General features: G+C 37.9%; 1 protein-coding gene and 1 non-coding gene across 5 annotated transcripts in view; one reads left to right on the forward strand and one right to left on the reverse strand.

Moving 5' to 3' along the window:
- Positions 1 to 22004, forward strand: part of SHPRH (SNF2 histone linker PHD RING helicase) — a 90615-nt gene that overhangs the window by 62849 nt on the left and 5762 nt on the right. For 2 of the 4 annotated variants that reach the window (XM_046005462.1, XM_046005463.1), the window contains exons 25-28: positions 1634 to 1822; positions 16901 to 16993; positions 17749 to 17835; positions 18603 to 18781. In XM_046005462.1, the coding sequence (XP_045861418.1) occupies positions 1634 to 1822; positions 16901 to 16993; positions 17749 to 17835; positions 18603 to 18781 (548 nt within the window). Of the gene's footprint in view, positions 1 to 1633; positions 1823 to 15031; positions 15223 to 16900; positions 16994 to 17748; positions 17836 to 18055; positions 18193 to 18602; positions 18782 to 22004 lie in introns of those variants that run through there. The other 2 variants (XM_046005464.1, XM_046005465.1) reach the window with 2 other exon arrangements.
- LOC123942855 lies at positions 320 to 427 on the reverse strand. The gene has a single exon (XR_006818492.1). It is a non-coding gene; the product is annotated as a U6 spliceosomal RNA (small nuclear RNA).

A 22004-nucleotide genomic window follows, 5' to 3' on the forward strand; every position in this document is an offset into this window, starting at 1 on the left:
GCCACAAAATTCTCTCAAGTAGAGGAAGTGCCCCTCATCCCTACCGGCACTGAAGGTACACAGGGTACAGAACACTGCTGTGTTTACAAAAATGCTAGTGAGGGGCACGTGGGTGGCTCTGTCGGTTAAGCAACGGACTCTTGGTTTCAGCTCAGGTTAGGATCTCAGGGTCATGGGATCCAGCTTAGCACGAAGTCTGCTTGGGACTCTCTCCCTCTCCTGCCACTCCCCCTTCTCTAAAAAATCTTTAAAAAAAGAAAATTGCTAGTGAAACAGCTCTTTAATTTTAATGCAGCCTCAGCTCCTGAGAACAGACATGAGAGAGCAGATGCATAGCTAGACAACAGCATGTCATCCTTGCGCAGGGGCCATGCTAATCTTCTCTGTATCGTTCCAGTTTTAGTATATGTGCTGCCGAAGCGAGCACTAGACAACAGCATGAACAGCTTCAGCTAGTAAAACCCCAAAAGCCTCTCCCCCTCTCAGAAATTGTTTTCAAACCAAGTTTATATATCTCATTTTTCTCCTCCCTTAGTGTGAGTTCTTTTCTAAGGGACTTCTTAGTCTGTCCCGCAAAAGCACCCCAGATGGGCCCAGCCATGCTGCTTCTGTGCACGTGCATACATTTCTGAATTCTAGAAAAACACAGCTTAGTGCTTAGAACCTAGTCATTCATAATACCACTCAATTTTTGTTGTTGTTTACCAGGTGAAAAAGTTAAATAATTTGCATAAGATGCTGTGGCTTTTAGAACTGACCTCTCACCTAAAACTGGTACTCTTCTGCACACCTCATTGCCAATATCAGAGAGTCTCTGTGGTATCCTCCAAGAGTCAGAGCTATTGTTCTTTTCTTAAAGTAGGACAAAAGGGTTTTCAAAAATGTCTTTTATGTATTTGGTTTTTTTTTTAAATATCTCTACGACCGCTTTTAAATAAACCTGAGATACTAGCCCATCTCATTTTCTATATAATAAATACTGTAACATATAAAGATGTAAATCCATTTAATGAGTTATATAGAATATATTGAGGATGATATCTCCAAATTAATGTTGTTCTCAGTCCCTCTACTGTATCTGCTGTTACAGTGCTAAAGGAGTAGTTTGCATTTTTCCTAAATACTGAAATGAGAACACCAACTTCTTACAAAATAATGGTGACTGACTGTTAAGCTCACAGAGTGAGTAGAACTAAAGACTGAAAGTGTATTCTGGTTGAACTAAAAAATAGTTAATTTTGAAGTACAACTTAGCTTTTATGACTTACAGAGTGTTAACATCATAAAATATTCAGGAAGTGAAATTATGACTCCCTTATTCTCCTTTTGATATATTTATAGATTAGAAGCCATCTTTTTTTTTTTTTTAAGGTTTATTTATTTATTTATTTAACAGAGAGAGAGAGAGAGAGAGAGAGAGAGATCACAAGTAGGCAGAGAGGCAGGCAGAGAGAGAGGGGGAAGCAAGCTCCCTGCTGAGCAGAGAGCCCATTGCGGGACTCGATCCCAGGATCCTGAGATCATGACCTGAGCTGAAGGCAGAGGCTTTAACCCACTGAGCCACCCAGGCACCCCTAGAAGGCATCTTTGATAGTGCCTCACTGAGGTATGTTCTGTGTGTTTTCTTTTTCAGTGGGCAGTACTGACCTGTGGACACTGTTTCTGTAACGAGTGCATTTCAATTATTATTGAGCAGTACAGCGTGGGGTCTCATAGGAGCTCCATTAAGTGTGCCATCTGCCGCCAGAACACATCTCACAAAGAAATCTCATATGTCTTCACCTCCGAGAAAGCCAACCAGGAAGAAGATATCCCTGTGAAGGTAAAGTAGGTTAAGAACATGTGGAAGCATAGTCAAAACAATGTAGTAAGCAGTCATTATCTGATAGTGAGACCATCAGAATCAGAACAAGGCTGGCACAGTGAATATGTAGAAACCACTCTCTCTGTCTGTAGGAACACTGCCTGAAAGCCTCAGCTTTACCATCTACGCTTTCTGTGTGGGAGGAAGGCAAGAAAGCTTTTTCAAACATGGCTGGCCTTCGTCAGGTCCACTGTGGCAGAAAAGTAACATCTTAGAATTTCAGTTCTGCATCATCTTTGATGGTATTTCTGTCTACTACAAATAGAGCTCTGGTTAAATTAGCGATTTACCTAGAGAAAGTTTCTTCCTCATTCTCCATTCTCTCATTCACCCTAGATAGCAGGGAAAAGGGATAGGCCCAGCCTAATTGGAGGGGAGAACAGTGCTTATGAAGTTAATGGAGACTGTCACAGAAGGAGGTGATATACTTTCAGATGACACAGATTGATATTTCAGAGCCAAAACTTGGCTTTATTTTCCTAATTTTTTCCCGTGCTTCATTCTGAATTCTAAGAAAGTGACTAGAATTTGAAATCCAAACAGGATAATTGGACTTTCTCTCTAAGGGGCATTTATCTAATGAAAAACCTTTACTAGAATTTTTTGTTCTTTGCCTTCCTTAAACACGCTTCTTTTTTTCATCCTAATCAGACTTAGACAAAGGACAAATCAATATATGATTGTAGTAGGGAATATAGGCCTGAAGGAGTAATTGAGAGTTAAAAATCCTTATTTTTAAGGATTTTTTTTTTTTTTTTTTTTGAGAGAAAGATCACAAGTAGGCAGAGAGGTAGGCAGAGGCAGAGGGAGAAGCAGGCTCTCTGCCGAGCAAGGAGCCCGATATGGGACTCGATCCCAGGATGCTAGGATCATGACCTGAGCCGAAGGCAGCCGCTTAACCAACTGAGCCACCCAGGCGTCCCAAGGATTGTATTTTTTGAGGAAAATTAACTACAAGTTGAAACTGTCAGGAGTTAGGGCTCCCCCTTCTGACAAAAGTGTGATTGAATTAAAGTATGTTTAAGTACTGTTTATCCCGACTATTATTTGAGTAAAACCTGAAAATACCAATAACATTGCTCTCTAGTATGTTGAGATAAACAAAATCCCAAAGTTGGAATGAACATTCATTCATTCCATACCTGTTTATTGGACACATAGTGTGTGCCAGGCAGTATGCTGGGCCTCACAGGTAGAACAAACACTCCTGAATAAAACAGACATGATTCCTGTCCTCGTGATTTTACAGTTTGGCAATGGAAGGACAGAATTTGAGTTGGGGCAGTCAGGAACAGACATTACGCAAATAATTAATGTATTACAGTTGTGATAAGCCCTCCAAAAGAAAATCAAACCTGGCTTCTCTGAGGGAATGACAGTTAAGTAGGTGCCTAAAGGATGAATGAACTCACCAGGCCGAGGGAAGAGAGACATGACCTTGTGGGAGGAGGCTGCCAGACAGAAACAAACAAAAAACAATACATAGAAATGTCTGAGACAAGGAAGATCTTAATGGAACTCAGTGGCTGCAGTGTAGAAGGCACAAAAGACAAGTGAATGAAATGAATCTGGAATCCAAAGAGGGACCAGATACTGAAGGGCCATCTGAAGATTTGAGAATTTTCTTTTCCTATAAACTGAAAGGCATTACGTGTTATATGCAGAGAAGTATCATGATCAGATTTGAATCTTTAAAAGATCCCTTTTGTGAAGTGTAGAAATTTGATTAGCAGGAATAGGAAAACAAACAGAAAAACTTTGGAGAGGGCAGATCAGAAGGCCACAGCAGTAGTGATGGTGGTTTTGATTAGGTCGGTGGTAGTGGAGGTAGAAAGAACCGGTTATAGTCATGAGGTTGAAGGTTGACTAGTAAGATAGAATGCTGGAGGGATTGATTGTGATTTTGTGAGAGACCCCCTGGTTTCTGATGTGAAAAATCAGATGGATAATAGTACAGTTACTGATAGGAGGTACTTGGAGGAGGAGTACATTTAAACATGCTGGATTTGAAATGCCTAGGACATCCATGTAGCAAAGTGTTGCTCTGTAGAGCAAGAGATAGAAAATTCACAGTCACTGGCATAATGATGTATGAAGCCATGAGAGTAAATGAGATTACCTAGGATGGAACACAATTTAGCTTCAGACCAGGTCCCCTAGGACTCCAGAGCTCTTTAAAAGTTGAATAAAGGGGGAGAAGCTGATAAGGAGACCAGGAAGGAGCAACTGGAAGCGTCAGCAATCAATGAGAGGCCAAAGAACTACTTCCATAAGGAGGCAGTTACCAGACATATCCAGTGATGCCAAGGTGTCTTAGTGACCCTATGGACCAGTCTGGCTGATGGAGGTCATTGATGAACTTCAAGAGCGCCTTTCCATGGAAATTTAGAGGCAGAAGGCAGATTGGAAGGGAATGAAGAGTGAACAAAAAGTGAATAAGTAGAGAAAATGCCCAACCATTTTATCAATTTAACTGTGAAGTAGAAAAGAGAATTATAACCAGTAAGAGATACAAAGCGCACAAGGGGGGCTTATGGGGATTTTTTTGCCTTTGGTTTTGGGGGTGGGGGGTGTTTGCTTTAGGGTTTTTTATGGTAAAGATTCTTGAGTATGTTTAATCTCTGGCAAAGAAGGATAGTGTGAAGATAAAGGAAAGAGAAGGAATAATCTGCAGTGTAATAAGTTTCTTCAAAAGACAAGAGTGTTGACATGTAGAGAGAAAGTAGAAATCTCATTCACATACCAGGGAGAGGTTGGGCTACTGAGCAAATAAGCTGTAAGGATAAATGTCCTTGTCAGAGGATGGGCTCTCCCAGTCATTTCAGAAAGAACAGCTATTCGGTACTCCAGATCCAACTGCAGAAGCAGGTGACCCAAGTAAGGTGGAGGAGACAAGGTGACAGAAGATGAAATGGTAAGACTTGAACATTGGAGGGGTTGTCCAAGGGGACAGACAGAGTTTGAGATATCTAGAGTTTGAGATACAGAGTTAGGCACCAAAACTCCTCCATGAATGAAAGGTAGTGTTCAGTAAATGAGAGCAAAGAGTAGAATTAGGGGATAACTGGGTTTCATGAGGCCCGAAAGAATGGAAATTTTTACAAAAATGAGAAATAATGATCTGAAACCTGCATCAGGGACCAGAGGACCACAGTAGTCATAGTTCAAGAAAGCACTGTGCTCAAAGGACAGCCAGGTTCTAATTATAGCAAGGAAGTAGAGCACAGTATTTCTACAAAAGGTTAAAAGTGGGAAAGAGTTTGTTGACCATAAAGCACTAGTAATGGGGAACTACCGGAGTTGGGAGTGGAATGAGAAGAGTGGGAGGGTGGAGAATGGGAGGGAACCGCAGAGCAGTCTGGGATAACACAACTGGCAAGGTTAAGTGATGAGAAGATCGTGATTTCAAGGGGGTCGTATAGTTCTGCTCCTGTCTGGGAATCCCCTGGATAAATGTGTATTTTTAAATCAAATGCCAAAGAGTTGCTGAGTGAAGAGGAAGGTGGTCTGTGGTGCAATCTGCTGACTAGCCCTGATGAGGCATTTGATAGTCAGGCTTGATCCTCCTCCCCGCCCAAAGAACTGCTTTCCTCCCAGCTTCCCTCTCCCTTTCTTCCCAGTCCTGCACTTTTCCTCTCCTTCCCTTAAAAATGGTTTTTCTTAGCGCTTCTTTCTCTTCTTCTTTCTTTTCCTTTGGCCTCAGGCATCCCGAGGGCCACAGACTGCACTCTTGGCTAAGAAGGGCTGCTGACCCTTAGGTAAAAGCATTCATCACACTGTAAGGAATGAGTGTGAGAACTGCTGCGTCAGGCTTCACGCCGCGAGGTTTAGGAAGTGATTGCTTTAGCTACTACCAGTAAACAGCACAGTCTCTGTGAGACTGAGTCATCGAGCCCATCAAACCCAAACACCTGTTTGTTTTATGGCACCTTTCCTAGACACACAGAAGAGAGGTCAGGACAGTTACATTCACTGTCCTGTTGGGACAGGAATATCAGTGTACAAATACTGTTTTTTATTCTCTTCTTCCTGTCTTCCCTGCCTACTAATAAACACATAAATTAAAGCATCTTATAAAAAGTTATGATTACAGAATTTACCGAGGTTAATTTTTCTCTCATCATAGGTGCATGTACACTTCTATTTCCTTTTTATTAAACATGACTGATTATTATACCTATTATGCTTGTAAGTTTTATCTGTCTTCCACATTCTCACATTACTTCTTGCCACAGTTACTTCTGCTTCTCGCTGCCTTTACTGTCACCAGTTGTGCCTGCCACTTCTGCCTTATGCTGCCTGTCCCCTTTTCTAACTTCTGGCACATTTCTGCCCTACTGTCTGCCACCTTCTCTTTGAAGCATCTGCCTATTGTTCTCTCAGACACTCTCTGCTTCTGTAACTACCCTGCTGAACAGTCATACCATCTGTTGTGAAGTTGAAGGAGTAATCATGTATAAAATAAAGATAATTCTATATAAATAAGTAAGGCAGTGTTTTGAAATTTTATAAATATTAGTTCAAACTATTGCTAGCCCTAGGGATATTTCTGTTATGTTGATTATCAAATCTCTGGCCTTTATTACAATGCCGAGAAGCAATTTTTTTACTTCATTGAATTTTTTGTGTCATCTGAAATGTTTATTTCACTCTAAATAGTAATGTCAAGACTCTCAGAGCAGACAGTATATCATACATAATCATATAGCTGGTCTTGGATAAAGGATATTTGGAAAACATAAAGATAGTATTAAACAATATAAGACATTTTTTTCTGCTGGTATTTCACAATATAAGGAATCCTATTGATGGACAATAGACATAAACTGATTATTGCAATCACAGTGTTCCCTTCAGCAGACACATGTAAGTTAAAGATTGTATTTACCCTAAAGTCTGTGTGACAGTATTCCTAAATGACCCTTGGAACCTACTGGGCATTTCGCAAAGTAAACAAAATTCCCCTTGCAAGTTCTGACAACTGCCAGGCATTTGGGATGGTGAAGTAGGCTTCCTGGCAGAACATACACCCCACGTGGCATGTTCCTTGTGTTCTAAGTTTGGATAGGTTTCATTTTTGTCAGTGGAAACCCTGACCCTATGATGGACATGGTTCTTATGTCATAAGAAGTTCTATCCAGGAGCAAATATTCTACATGGGTATAGCCACAGCAAAACAGCAACCTTCCCACACATCCTACACACAGGCACAACTGCTTCATCTTCTCAAACTTTGGAGTGTCAAATAACTGGCCTGCTTCCTAAAATAAAGATTTTTATCAGGCCCCATTCCCATTTAAATTTTAACTAATTAGATCTGAGATCTGGTCCAGGTATCTGCATTTTTAATAAGTAAGTTTATTGATGATAGAGCTGTCTTACACAGCCTCTTTGTAGAGGGGGAAAAAAAACTATATTTCTGTACTCAAACTCCCTAAGAATTTTAGCAGTATCATGTGTCAAATTGTAAATGTAGAATTCTGTTGTTTTTCTTGAATTTTTGTTCAGTTATTCAAGGATGACTTGTGAAGTCTATCTTGTACTTTCTAAATATAGTGAAACATCTGGATGGAAAAGAACTGATTCCAAAATTGTGACTGGGCCTGAAATAATTGGGTGAATATAATCCATAAGCTTTATTTATTTGAATATACTTAAGTATATCTAAATATTTTTATATAAGATACTTGTATATGAACATTAACTGGTAATTTTAGAATGTAATTGTTTTTGTTAGAAAAATGTCATGAGTAAGTATAATTAAAATCACAAACAAACAATTTCTATTCATTGGCCAAGTTAGCATTTGTAATTCTGAACTGTTGGGGAGTCTGGATTTAAGTTAGCAATAGCTTACAAAAAATCAAACACACAATAGAGACTTTAAGATGTAAATTATCTTTATGAAGTTACCATTCTGAAAAACTTACACTTTGCTGGGTATAAACTCCATTAAAATGTGGAAAGGACATTGTTCGTGAAGTGGGGACTTCGCTTTATTCACTGCTATATCCCCAGCATCTAGAAAAATACCTGGTAAATAACAGGTCCTCAGTAAGTATAGATGATTGGATGGATGGAAGGATAGACAGATGGATGAACAGATAAGCAGTTGATTACTCTTTACATATAATATCTCTAAAAGCCTTTGGGTACAAATAAAATTTTTGACTTTTTTCTAGTTGTTAACCTGTCTCTTTGAAATCATTATGCATAGTGTTTTAAGGGACAGAATGATATTTTCATGGCCTAGTGCACTTGTAAGATTTCCCACTGCATGGGTGGCATTTCCATTGAACTTCATTCAAGTAACATGTGAATGCTTGAAGAATCCAGCCCTTGCCCCAGGCATATGCTTGAGAAGTGTTCCTGCTTCATGAAACTAGTCATGCAAGTTCTATAACTGCACTAAATTGTATCTGTCACTGCCGACATGGGTTTTTAGCATGGTAAACAGGTGCAGACAGAAATAAAACAATGTTAACTGATCTTACTCTGCAGAAACTACTATGGATAGCACAGGCTCATTCAAAGAGTAAGCTGTCTTTCAAAAAGAAGTGTCCAGAATAAAAGTAACAAAAGTCAGGTAACACCAAGACAGAAATGACTTTATACTGAACATTCAAGTTATTTGCAAGTTATAAGCCCACAATGAAAACCTAGAGAAAAAAATCTGTTATCTGTCACCATGTTAAAATCCTAGTTGGTCATGTTACTGGTTAGAGGACATAGTTCCCTTTTTGAGAGAGGGGAGGGGAGGAGATAAGTTGTGTAAATTTGTCTTCTTTAAAGTGATGTTTTTCAGTCAGATGAAATCTTCCCAAAAAATCTCTAATCTCAATTCCTTTGTAGTATGTTTTAATGACTGCAAAAATCAATCCATGTAATAACTGGAAGATTAAAATAAAACCTGTGCTGTGTTTCGGATGGGATTGCCTTACCTCTCACAAAGCCGAAACTTCTTAGCTGTGGCAGGTGCCACAGGTTAGGCATCCATTTGACCCTAGAGCATAAGGAGGCCCTGCAGGACCAGCAGCGTCCAGCTCTCAAGCCCTGACAGATTCAGAAGGCTGGTGTGCCTGTGAGGTAACAACTTTAAATTATAGGCCTCCTTCCCATCCCCTTGGATCTCTTGTTCATCTGTAAGAAATAAGGGAAGACAAAAAGTATATTTATTTTTTAGTGGCAATAATTTACACAAGAGAAAAATAAACTCAGAATAAAATGGAATGCAGTAGTTGTCCTTCATTCTACCTTGTTTGCCTTGCCACTATGATCAGTTTCTGGTTTTAGTTCTAAAGATCACCTATATGACTTTCAATAATACACATAGATTTTGTTTCTTAAAACACCAACTGTAGACAGGATCTGCTGTCTCCTCACTTCAGAATATGAGGAAATTAGTGCATCTGTTCCTCTTTCAGTTTTTTGTCTCTCTTCCACATCCTAATTTTTGTTATAGTATCATGTAGTATCATTTTTATATTATGATGTTTAATAGCTTTCACATTTTATTACCTAATTATCAGTATGTCTTCGATATCTACAGAGAGTCAGTAAAATAGTGAACAATATTATACACTGTAGAACGAAGGAGAGTGATTGAAGTCATGTAGAAAGGAATATAATTCTAATCTTGTGGATTTAAACTTTGTTTTTAAAGAAAAACATTCCAAGCACTCCCATCTAATGGAACTCCTGACCTTTTTCTAGAAAGCTTTCTTTTTTTTTTTTTTTTTTAAGATTTTATTTATTTATTTGAGAGAGCATGAGAGAGAAGGTCAGAGGAAGAAGCAGACTCCCCAAAGAGCTGGGAGTCCGATGAGGGACAAGATCCTGGAAGTCCGGGATCATGACCTGAGCCGAAGGCAGTCACCCAACCAACTGAGCCACCCAGGTGCCCTCTAGAAAGCTTTCTTAATGTCTGTGTCACCTTTACCTGGCACTAAGATCCCTGTAATGCTCATTATAGTATTTTTTTCACTGTGCTGTACTACTTCAAGAAATTTTAGTAGGATGAGTGTGTGAATGGCAAATACCAGAAAATGACTTCTTTTGCTTTCACTTTTGAGTGGTGACTGACAGCCTCCTCTAATGTAAGCCATGATTTGATGTGTTTCAGATACTAGTGTGTATGTATTTAGCATCTATGGAATATATATGTGTAATGTCTCTAAATATATGTATATTGACATCAAGTAGTTGCTAAATAATATTCTCTAACATTTGGTGAAAAATAAGACTGCATTCATCATCTGCACTGTTTGACTTTCCTCTAATGTTCTTCAAGACACAGCAGCCACTTTAGCCCTTAATTCTGCCAGTGGAGCAAAGCGTAACCATGAGAATCCGTAGATACTACAGGGAAAAAGTGAGAGAGGAATGTGGACAGATTAAGTAAATAGAGAAAATAGAGGGACTCAAGGGAAGAAGGACAGACTGGTGACAAAGGGCTATAGTACAAAGCAACAGTAACTTTCCTGTCATAGAGCACTGGTTTTATTTCTGTAAATCAAGAGCAAATAGCACTTTGCTGCTAAAGTAGGGAGATCTCGTATCTTCTCTTTCCTTTCCTGCCTTCCCTAAACAGGGATTCTCAGCCATAGGAAGTAGGCATGAAGGGAATAGAGCAAAGCCAACCACTGCATATCTTCTACACCATACTCAAAGATTTTACCTATTCCCTCCTCTTTCCCCAATAAGAAGACTTTAGGGAAGGAAAAGCAGTACTTCACTCTACAAATGATGTGATGAGATATGTAGTCCCATTCTGGCGGGGGTGGGAGGGAGTGTTGGTCAAAGTCTAAATACTACTTGATAGTTTTATTATTAGAATTCTTTCTGTCTACTGAATATATGACAAAGAAACAGAAGTGAGTTTTCCATCCTTTTAACACATTTAACAAATTTTAACTCAAACTTTAGGTTCTTAGAATTTTATAACATGAACCTAAGACTGTAGAGCTACTCAGTCAAGTTTAACTCTGATGAAAAAAAGCTAGCTGCACTTACTTGGAGTAGTTAAGAGGATGCATGACATTTCTGATCTTTAGGTATGCAACTAGACAACCTCTAGGCCAGACTTCATAAGAAATATTCTTTGTTGGCCTTTGGTACTAATTTGTATCTGCTGTTTTTTTTCATTGCCTCGACTTCTACCCAAAAGTCTAGAGCTTTTAACTTTGTGGTTTATTTTCCAGAAAGTAGAAAGACTGCCTGTTTATGTAGCTTGGAGACCTTGTTCAGTTTCATTGATTAAATTATAAGCAAGAGAACAAAGATTTTCATAAAGAATATCTTGTATGATTCTTTTGCTATAAAGAAGGAAAATTCCATCCTTTTTTTTTTTTTCCATTAACTGTTAAAGTACTCTTGACTGCTTACCTCATGAGTGGAACACCAGGAGAGGTACTGACTTGATCTGACTGATGACACTTAATACATCTCCCATCCTGGTTCTCCAGCTGACCTTAGAAGTAGTGCCTTAGGGAGAACAACCATGAAGATATGGTCTGGGGAAGGCAGAGGACAGATGATGTGTTTTTACTCTACAGTTGGGTCTTCATCATTGATGTTTCAGAAACATGAAAAGCCAAGCATTGATCACAAAGTCAGGGTTGGTGGATATGTATCTGGAAAAACCAAAGAGACTCTCAAGAAAGGATGGAAATAAAGAAAGGGACAAAAATTTCAGGGCGCCTGGGTGGCTCAGTTGGTTAAGTGACTGCCTTTGGCTCAGGTCATAATCCCAGAGTCCCAGAATCATCCCACACTGGGCTCCCTGCTCAGTGGCAGGAATCTGCTGCTTCCTCTCGTGCTCTCTCAATCTCTCTCTCAAATAAATAAATAAAATCTTGTGGGTTTTTTTTTTTTTAAAGGAATTTTCAGAAGAGGACAGTGGTGCTTATAATTAAATACAACTTTATCAACGTAATGTATTAAGAAGTGATTTGGCAGTTTTGTGGGATTTCTATTCCTATGTATCCTCCTCACAAATACATATCATCCCAGCTTAATTTTGCATTTGTATGTTTACTCATACAGCTAAAAAAGTAAGCTAAGTTGGACTTAGGCTACCAGTTTATCTGTCTTGAGAACATTCATACTTTGGTACGTTGTTAACACCTTGCATAGGGATAGATTCATGTGCACAATTACTCATCCTAATCTCTTGTGCCCCTTCTGTGATCTCCTCCAGACTTGCCTATATATAATGCATCCCTTCTTTGTGTTGTAACCTTTTTTAACAAACTAAGTACTTAGTTTCTGTAGCAGTGGCCACACGGCGTAGTCTTCTCAGAAACTGACAGATGGAGCGCCTGGGTGGCTCAGTGGGTTGAGCCTCTGCCTTCGGCTCAGGTCGTGGTCTCAGAGTCCTGGGATCAAGTCCTGCATCGAGCTCTCTGCTCTGCAGGGAGCCTGCTTCCTCCTCTCTCTGCCTGCCTCTCTGCCTGCTTGTGATCTCTGTCTGTCAAATAAATAAATAAAATCTTAAAAAAAAGAAAGAAGAAACTGACAGATTAGAGCGAAATTTCATTTATGCATTTTAGATAGAAACATTACAAAGAGAAGTAGAATGTGTATAGTACTCATTAAGATGTTATAATAAAATACTGACTTAAATTGCATCTAGGCCAAACCAGCATTATAAACCATCTTTTTTGTTGTTTTCCATATTCTGTAACATGATTAGATTATATGTTTTGGAGAGCAAAGGAGTGTATCTTTTGATCTTTGTATATCCAGTACCTAATATAGTTCTTGGCATTTTGTTGAATAAATAAATGAATGATTTGAGTAATTTGAGTTCAAATATGAACTTACTTGAAATATTGGAGAGATTTGAGTGATGAGGAAGATGCAGAAGAAAAGTCTGCCCTATCTCTTATTCACTTTGACTCTGCTATAAGATCAGCTGTAGTCTTTTCAGTATTATTTTGGGACTCTTGCTTTTTCATTTGGAAGTAAAAAGCACAAACAAGAAAGAGGGGGGAAAGTTCATGAATAAGGGCATAATGTGGTATGGGAATCTAGGTTCCACCAGGTTTGGGTGCCTGGGTAGCTCTGTTGAGTAAGCATCTGACTTAATTTAGGCTCAGGGCTATGAGATCAAGCCCCACATTGGGGTGGAGCCTACTTAAATGAAAATGTAAAAAGATAGAACCATGGCAAGACAATTGAAGAAAAAGCTGCTCTTCTACCAAAAAAATCTCATTTCTCTTATGAAATACTAGTTAAATGTCAAGCACAGAAAAATCTAATAGAAGAGTAAAATCAAAGAATACTTAATTTTTAAATCCAGTTGTCATTCCTCAAACATTTGTGAGTTACTGTAACTAATATATATTAAGATAGCACTTTTGTTTACATTATTGCATTTAACACAACTATGAACCACATATAGAGAGGTAAGAAAATATTGACAACATAAATTTAGCATATACAGTATACAAGAGATCTTACAAATCATTAAGAAATGAAAACGTAGGGTTTTGGGGGTTTTTTTGATTGGCAAAGGATATGAATACAGTTCACAGAAGAGGAATTCTAAATGGCCAGTTAATGATACTCATATTCACTCTCAGGAAAATGTAGACTAAATGAAAATTTGGCTCCTCATTTCACCTATCAGAATGGCAAAAAAATTGAATTTTAACAAGTGTGCAAAGAAACAGACATTTTTAACCACTGATTGTTAAAAGTTCCAGCTTTTTTTATTTTTTATGTTTTTAAAGATTTTATTTTTAAAGATTTTATTTATTAGAAAGAGTGAGTGAGAGAGAGAAGGAGCAGGGGAAGGCACAGAGTGAGAAAGAGAAGCAGACTCGTAGCAGAGCAGGGAACCAACATGGGGTTGGATCCCAGGACTCCAGGATCATGACCTGAGCTGAAAGCAAATGCCTAACTGACTGAGCCACCCAGGTGCCCCAGTTCCAGCATTTTTAAATGGCAATTTGATCCACCAAAATCCAAGTATCTAGTAAGTTTTTTGAGTCTTTAACCAACAACTCCACTTTGATGTGCCTATCCAACAAAAAAATTTTCACATGCATCCAAAGCTATAAGAACAAGTAGCACTAAAGTATTGTTATAATGGCAAAATGAATGCAAAAATCTAATGATATTAATAACCAAATATTGAATAAATTGTTATACCCTAAATGTTCAGCTGTTGAGGTCAAGTAAAATAAAGATCCTACATGAATAGATTGCTAAGATACAAGTTAAAAGTCCACTTTATAAAACATGTTTTTACAAATGTTTGTGGAATATATATGCCTTTTTATATAAGCTTCAAAAATGCCTTAAGGAATCTAACAGGATAAATGCCAATTCTTAATGGTGTTTTGAGAGGGTAGGACTTTAAAAAAGGGTTTAACTTCCTTAATTCTGTATATTTCTGTTAGCTTAGTTGTCCAATAAGCTTATTTTGCTTTTATGTAATTTTTTTAAAGTCATCCAAAATGTGCTTCTGATAGATATAGTAAATAAGACAGAAACTTGATCCTTATCTAATTTCTATTCAGTTTTTCTCCTGTAACTTATGGCTTTCTGTGTTAACTTCTTAGGTCAGTAATCCTTCATTGTGCATAGCATTTTCTTTCGATTTAGCAACAAATTGGAAATTGTTATTAAAATAAACTCAACAGGGGTGCCTAGGTGGCATAATCAGTTGAGCATCCGACTCTTGGTTTTGGCTTAGGTCATGATCTCTGGGTCCTGGGATCAAGGCCCATGTAGGGCTCTGTGTTCAACACAGAGTCTGCTTAAGACTCCCTTTCCCCCCGTCTCTCTGTTCCTTCCCCCACACATACACACACATTTGTTCTCCCTCTCTCTCTAATAAATAAGTAAATCTTTTTTTTTTTAAATATTTTATTAATTTGACAGAAATTACAACTAGGCAGAGAGAGAGGAGGAAGCAGGCTCCCCGTGGAGTAGAGAGCCCGATGCGGGCCTCGATCCCAAGACCCTGGGATCATGACCAAGCCTAAGGCAGAGGCTTTAACCCACTGAGCCACCCAGGCGCCCCTAAATAAGTAAATCTTTTAAAAAATTAAACTCAACATCTCTTCCTGCAACTGGGAGACAACACTTTTAATGACAATTTATGATCATTTAAATGTCTTTGGGTAGTTTAACATAGGAAATCTTTTGTCTTGACAGAAACTACCTTAACAGACTGGCCTAACATAAGGATTTTGCATTTATTGGATTTGTTTTTTAAAGTTATGCATGGCCTGTATGCTCAAACCAAGACCTGCCAGTATACGTGGGCCACCCACTAAGAAGACCATCTGTTGTTCTTACTGTCAGTAGCCACCTCTGTCCAAGTGGAAGAAAAGGGTATTAAGGTAGTCTCACTCCCCATGTAGCTTTCTGCCAAGCGGAGCTTTGGATTTCTACCCTTCCTTACTAATTATTCTTTCATAGTAGAAGTAATTGGACTAGGACCAAATGGTTCCAAGCTGTGACATTTGCAAGGAATTATTGAAAGTTACCACTGAACTGTCCAAACTTTGATAAAAGCTGATGTTCTGGTCTTTTCCTTCACAGAGTTAGCACTCTAGTTTGGAATCTTGCTTATAAAAGGTTATTGTTATGTTTTCTTTTGAACTTTTCGTAAGAAGCAACTTAATAGATGGAAGGTTTTTATAGGTATGGTGTTTCATTTGAAAATATTTTTGAAAATGAGGCCTTGCAAGGGATATGAATGTTTCTCTCTAAACTCATTAAACAATACTCATGCTGATTTCCTGCTTTCTCTCATTGGAGACAATTTTGCTCTATTTAAGACACTTTTTAGACTGAAACAGATCCTTTATATTTTTTAACCTTTCAAGTGTGATTGGCAATCTGCATACCAGAAAAATAATTATGTAGACTCAGGATTTTAGTTTTAGGGTTTTAAAACTTGTTCCATAATTCTGTCTTGCTAACTTCAAATTGATATGCCTTTCTTTCTTGTTTCATTGATGTATTTTACCTGTGAGTGTCTCTGTAAAAGTGGTGCAAGGATTCGGCTTGAGGAGAAGAGTAATGCTGCTGTGGGAATATTTTTACTTCTTTTTGGTTAGATCTGCTCTCATGAGATTATCTGTGTCATTATCTGTACTCATACTTAATGTCTTAGAAAGATAAGTTACTGAGTATCTGCTCTGCCAAGTGTTGAGTTAAATGCTATACATGTATTTCTCTCAGTTAGCCATCACAACAATCTTTGGAAATAGAATTATCATCTCTGTTTGACAGATTAGGGAACTAAACCCTGGAAAAGGTAGTCTGCATAACCAGCAAAATATGGAACTGGTTGGTCAATTTTGAATTTAGATTTGTCTCAAAATCCCATGCCCTTAATATCTTCATGCCATTGCCATCTCCCAGAGCATTCCAGGAGGAAAACTTTCTCCATGAAGGCTACAAAAACATTTGCTCATTTCCTCATTTTGTTACTTCTTCACTTTCTTTCTTTTCATACTTTTATGATGGAAATAGTTATAGAAAATGCAAAAACCACTCATTGAGTGTTTATCTAGCTTTGTAGAAATCTGCTGCTGTCCAAGTGGGTGTCATTTCTACCTCTGTCTCTATCCTTTGTAATAAAGGATCCTTCCCAGGTTGGATCCTTCACAGTTTGCTTACACTGGAGTTTTGATTCATTGTATTCTTAATACCCTGGTATCTGAAGTGAAAAGTGTTTCTAATATAAATTCTGCTTATCTAAAAATAAAATCTTGTAACTACAAATCCTAACCACTTTAACCTAAAAATCTTCTCTTCAGAGTCATGTCACTGTATGACTTTCTGATGTGTTTCGTATTTAGTTTTCTCGGGGTGTAAGTATTATAGCATCTACAGTTTGAGGCTAAAGAAAATTTCCAGCAAATACAAAATAAAGAAAAGTAAACACATATGTACCTGATTGTTTTGATACACATGTAGTTTTGGTAATTCAAGTGTTTTACATTGGTTTCCTTTTCTATTATAAACTAGATTTTATTTGGTAGTGACGTGTTTCCTTGTTTGTGTTCAAAGGGTAGCCATTCTACAAAAGTGGAAGCTGTGGTCAGAACTCTGATGAGAATCCAGCTTAGAGACCCGGGCGCTAAAGCACTTGTCTTCTCAACGGTACGGTCACTGTTTTTAACCTGAGTCTTAGCTCAGACTGGCTTTCTGTCTCTGATCAGTTTATATCTGAGAATTGTGTTCACCATAATATAGTTGAGATTTAGAATTACCGCTAGATTTTCTTTTTTTTTTTTCCTATGTCCATAAGATAGAATTATTTTCAGAGAAATTTGGTGATGTTTTATAAGGCAATTTCTATAGGTACATTTCCTATTAATATGTTTCATGGGGACTTTCTAGTGTTAATATGTTAAAAATTACAATGTTCTATAAGGCAATGTTTTATAAGGCAATTTCTATAGGTACATTTCCTATTAATATGTTTCATGGGGACTTTCTAGTATTAATATGTTAAAAATGAAATCTATAACCTCGAAAGTCTCATTTCATAAGTAAAATTGGTTGCTTGAGAAAAATATTGAGTAAAAATTCCAGTTTTTATTTTTAAAAGCTAAGCAGCTATATCCATTAAGCACTCCATTATTTATTTTCTATTATTTATGTTTATCTTAATTCAGTTTGCAAAGACACTCATGTCTTTTATCCCATCTTTAACCAGCATTTGATTTAAAACAAACAAGGGGAAAAAACACTATCCTTTTGATAGTATGAAATAATATTGATGGAACCACATTTGAAGGTTTGTTTTTATGTTTTCTTAATTCTGAGGTACAAAAGTTATTTGGATATAGTTCCTTTTCAGCTCCTTTTTATGTGAAAGCTATGTGTAAATATTTGTTTTCTTACTGTTTTAGTGGCAAGATGTATTAGACATTATTTCAAAAGCCCTCACTGACAACAACATGGAATTTGCTCAGATCAGTCGTGTTAAGACATTTCAGGTATGTCAAGATTTTTCTTGCTTTTTTGGGGGCGGTAGATTTAGTTGCAAACTGAAACTGCTATAAAAGTTTACTTGGATTTATTGTCTTGTGTAAGGGTTTCAATTATTGGTTCATTATAAAATTAACATTCAAAAGCAAAATAGAGAAACTGTAATTATATTTTATCCATTTATTATTATATTGCTACCCATAGCAAGATTTTTTTTTTTTTCCTAAGATCTTCTGATTTGAGGTCATTTGCTTCAATAAAGGAAAAGATGGCCAACAATACACCGGTTGAATGGACAGGCCCCTCATGCTGGGATCAGGTCCTCAAGACACTGTGCCAGGCAAAACTCTGTATGGGCAAATTCCTTATGCTACACTTAGCACAACAACAGGTGCACACCCTAAGAGACAAAAACACAAAGAAGACCAAGTGACAATGTAGCAGATTCATGTGTCTTCTCATCCTCACTCTGACACACGCTCTCATTCTCTTTCTCTTTTCCCTCCAAGCTCATATAGCTTAATTTGCATATATCACTTACATGTATCTTGTGCTTCCACTGTATCATAAAAAACAAGGGAGCTTATGTGACACTTCTCATGAAGTCAAGCAACAAGTCTACATTTTCTAAAATTGGTAATTTTACATTTAATTGTCTTATTTGTTAATTTTATAATGACCTGAATTCTATTAGGCTTCTTAATATGAGCTATAATATACTGTTCTTACTTTTAAGTGAGCCAACTAACATTTAAATGTACCTTTCTCTTTTTAGGAGAACCTTTCAGCATTTAAACATGATCCTCAAATCAATATTTTGCTGCTGCCCCTGCACACAGGTTCTAATGGATTAACTATCATTGAAGCAACTCATGTTCTCTTGGTGGAGCCCATATTGAACCCCGCCCATGAGCTTCAGGCCATTGGGAGGGTGCACCGAATTGGACAAACAAAGTAAGAACTAAAATTAGCATCAGTTACATTTGCTTCATGTTTCTAAGATACAAATTGGTATTTAAACTCATTTATGTTTATTATAACCTATTCATTTTTAATCACTTATTTACTAAGTTTTCAAGTATATGACCAAAAGACATTTTGAGATTTCCAACCCTCCCTCCTCCAAATAGCAAATCCCCAAATTCTCCCAGATTTTTGTCTTTCCTCCTCCAGTCTATCCTGATCACTTCCTTAAAATATTTCATATAGCTGCAGAGTTGAAGGCATCCATCAAGACTTTGAGAAGAATTGATTTTTGATTGTGTAAAGTAACCTGTGTTTAAAAGAAGGCATATCTCATTCATGACTCCTTTTTAAATTCTTCCGCTTAGAAAAAGACAGTCCCTTAGCTCTATTCTAAGACGTTTCAGTTAAACTTAGTTTAACTTAGCTAAACTTCTATGCTAAGAAGTTTAGTTAAGGCTCAACCTAATACTGGGCCTAAACCTAATAGTGTATATTGTGTAATAGCTACCACTTTTATTCAAATATCAGAATAGACAGTTACCCTTCATAAGACCTCTTAAATGTATTACCTCCTAGATGTTAGATGCCTTGAATGTTTAAAAAACATCTATATTGAGTAGTCATTAAATAAATATTGAGAAGCAACTGTATGTCACTCATTATGCTAGATACTGAAGACTCAAATTGAGGAAGACATAATCTGCTCCCCCAAGGAGGTCACTGTGTAGTACAAGAAATATGGCAATAGAGTGTACAAAAATACAAAGAAGTACTGTGGTAATAAAAGAAGGGAGTGGTCGGTTATGCCTAGAGAGTCAGGAAAGGCTTCATTTTGTTGAATCTTAAAGGAAAAGTTCTTTCAAAGTTGGGCTGGAACAGGGTGCTCACACAGCTAAAGAGAAAGTTGCATGTGCAAGCACACAGAGGAGATAAACACCGTGATTTTCCTAGGGACCATAAGGAGTTTGGAATTGCTGAGTTATAGAGTATGTGGAGAAGAGTGACAAGAGATGCCATCTTTGTATGACCTACGCAGAGAACTGGGTTGCTCTGTAAGCAGTTGCCAGGAGAATAAATGAGGACTTTAGTTTTCAGCAGAAGAGACACGTTTATCAAACAAACCTGTAGTAAAATAACGGCAAAGTAACATAACTGTAATAAACACACACTTGTTCTAAGTACTATGGAGTGTCATTTAAAGTGCAGTTATATTTTATTTAGTTGTGGGGTTTGTTTGTTTTATTTTTAAACACCACTTTCTTTTCTTATCAGTGTTTTGCAAAACATAGACTGGATTCAGGTCAGATGTAAGACCACAGTCTAAAAAGGCATTCAGCATTATCTGTGCTTCCCAAGTAGATAGATTTTCCCCTTTCTGAAGAGGCTATCTTAAAAGTCTTCTATAACTTCCTGCCCCACTGATGAAAGTCTTGCCTCATACAGGGAAAACAGATAAGGTCTCATCTTTTCATCACTAGTTTAAACAGTTTACTTACATCAATACCCCCATATTTCATTCAGTAAATTTTTATTGAACACCTTCTGAGATGCCCTCATGGAACAGAATTTCTAGTTATGACAGTTGGTAGAGAGACAGATAGTAAACAATAACATAAGTAAAATATATGCTGTTAGGAGCTCGAAAAGTAGAGCAGGGTAAGGAGGATTAAGATTGGACTAGCGGCCCCTGAGTGGCCCAGTTGACTAAATGTCTGACTCTTGATCTCAGTTCAGGTCTTGATCTCTGTTTAAAAGAGGAAAAAAAAATACATTTGGCGGAGCAGGTTGGCATAAAAGATATTTTTTTAGAAAGGGAGAGAAAGAAAGAGAGGGGAGGAGCAGAGGGAGAGGCAGAATCTTAAGCAGACTCCACAGAGCCCAACTTGGGGCTTAATCTCACAACCCTGAGATCGTGACCTGAGCCAAAATCAAGAGTCAGAAGCTTAACCCACTGAACCAACTGGCATGCAAGCTTTTGTGGGGAAGTTAACATCTGAACAAGGACTTGAAAGAGTTGAGAAAGCCATGCAAATGTCATGGGGTATAATATTCAAGCAAATAGTACACACAGTGCAAAGACTCCGTCAGGAGGATACCTCGTACATTTGAGGAATAGCAAGGAGCCAGAGTTGCTGAAGCAGGATAAGCAAAGAGGAGAGAATAGGAGACGGAGTTAGAGAGCCAGTAGGAGAGGGGGTTTTATAGTGCCTAGGAGGTCGCTCTGAGGACCTTGCTTTCACTGTGTATAAGATAGGGAGCCAGTGCAAGACTTTGAGCAAAGAAGCAACAAGTTCTAGCTTAAGTTTTGAGAGAATCACTCTGAGTGCTATGTTCAGGGCCAGGAGACTGGAAGTAGGGAGAACAGTAAAGACACTGTTGTATAGGCCTGGTAAGAGTTAAGGGCAACCTGGACCGTGGTAGCAGCAGTGGAAATGGTGAGAAGTGATCAGGTTCTAGACATATTTCAAAGGTAGAACCAGTAGTTATGTGTGGATAGACTGGACATGGGTCGTGAGCAAGTCAAGGTCAGTACCGTAGTTTTTGACCTAGCTAATTGGAAGATGAGGTAACTTTCACCTGAGCTGGGGAAGACTACAGAGTAGAGCAGTTTGGTGAGGGAAAACAGAAACGTATTTTAAATAGAAATTTGAGATGTTTATCCGGTATTTATTAGACAAATGGAGGTAGCTATTCTGTAATTGGATATACAAGTCCAACTTAAGAAGTCTGTGCTAGAGATACATTTGAAAGTCAACAGCATAAAAGTATTTTCAAGTGTCAGGACTGAGTGAGATTACTTAGGGAGTGGTGTAGGTAGAGAAGAGGACCAGGGACTGGACTCCAGAGCACACCGAAGTTGAAGGCTGTGGGAGAAGAGAAGGAACCTGCCAAGGTAACAGGTAAAGATCAGGAACAGGTAACCTGTTACCTGCCAAGGTATACAGGTAAAGATCAAACAATGAGTAAGGAAGAAAACCAGAAGAAAGAGGTTCCTGGAGTCAGGTAAGGTAAAGATTGAGAATTGACCCATAGATTTAGCAGCATAGAGATCGTAGTGGTGGAGGCGATGGCCTGATGTGAGTATCAGAGAAAAGAGGATTTTATTTATTTATTTATTAATAAACACCTAAACACTTACAAGTCTGGTAGGACTTGTATTTTGAACAGTTTTGCTGCAAAGAGAAGAGAAAAGGAAGAGTATGGGATCAAG

This window comes from Meles meles, chromosome 5 (genome assembly GCF_922984935.1).
Source record: "Meles meles chromosome 5, mMelMel3.1 paternal haplotype, whole genome shotgun sequence".
NCBI lineage: Eukaryota > Metazoa > Chordata > Mammalia > Carnivora > Mustelidae > Meles > Meles meles.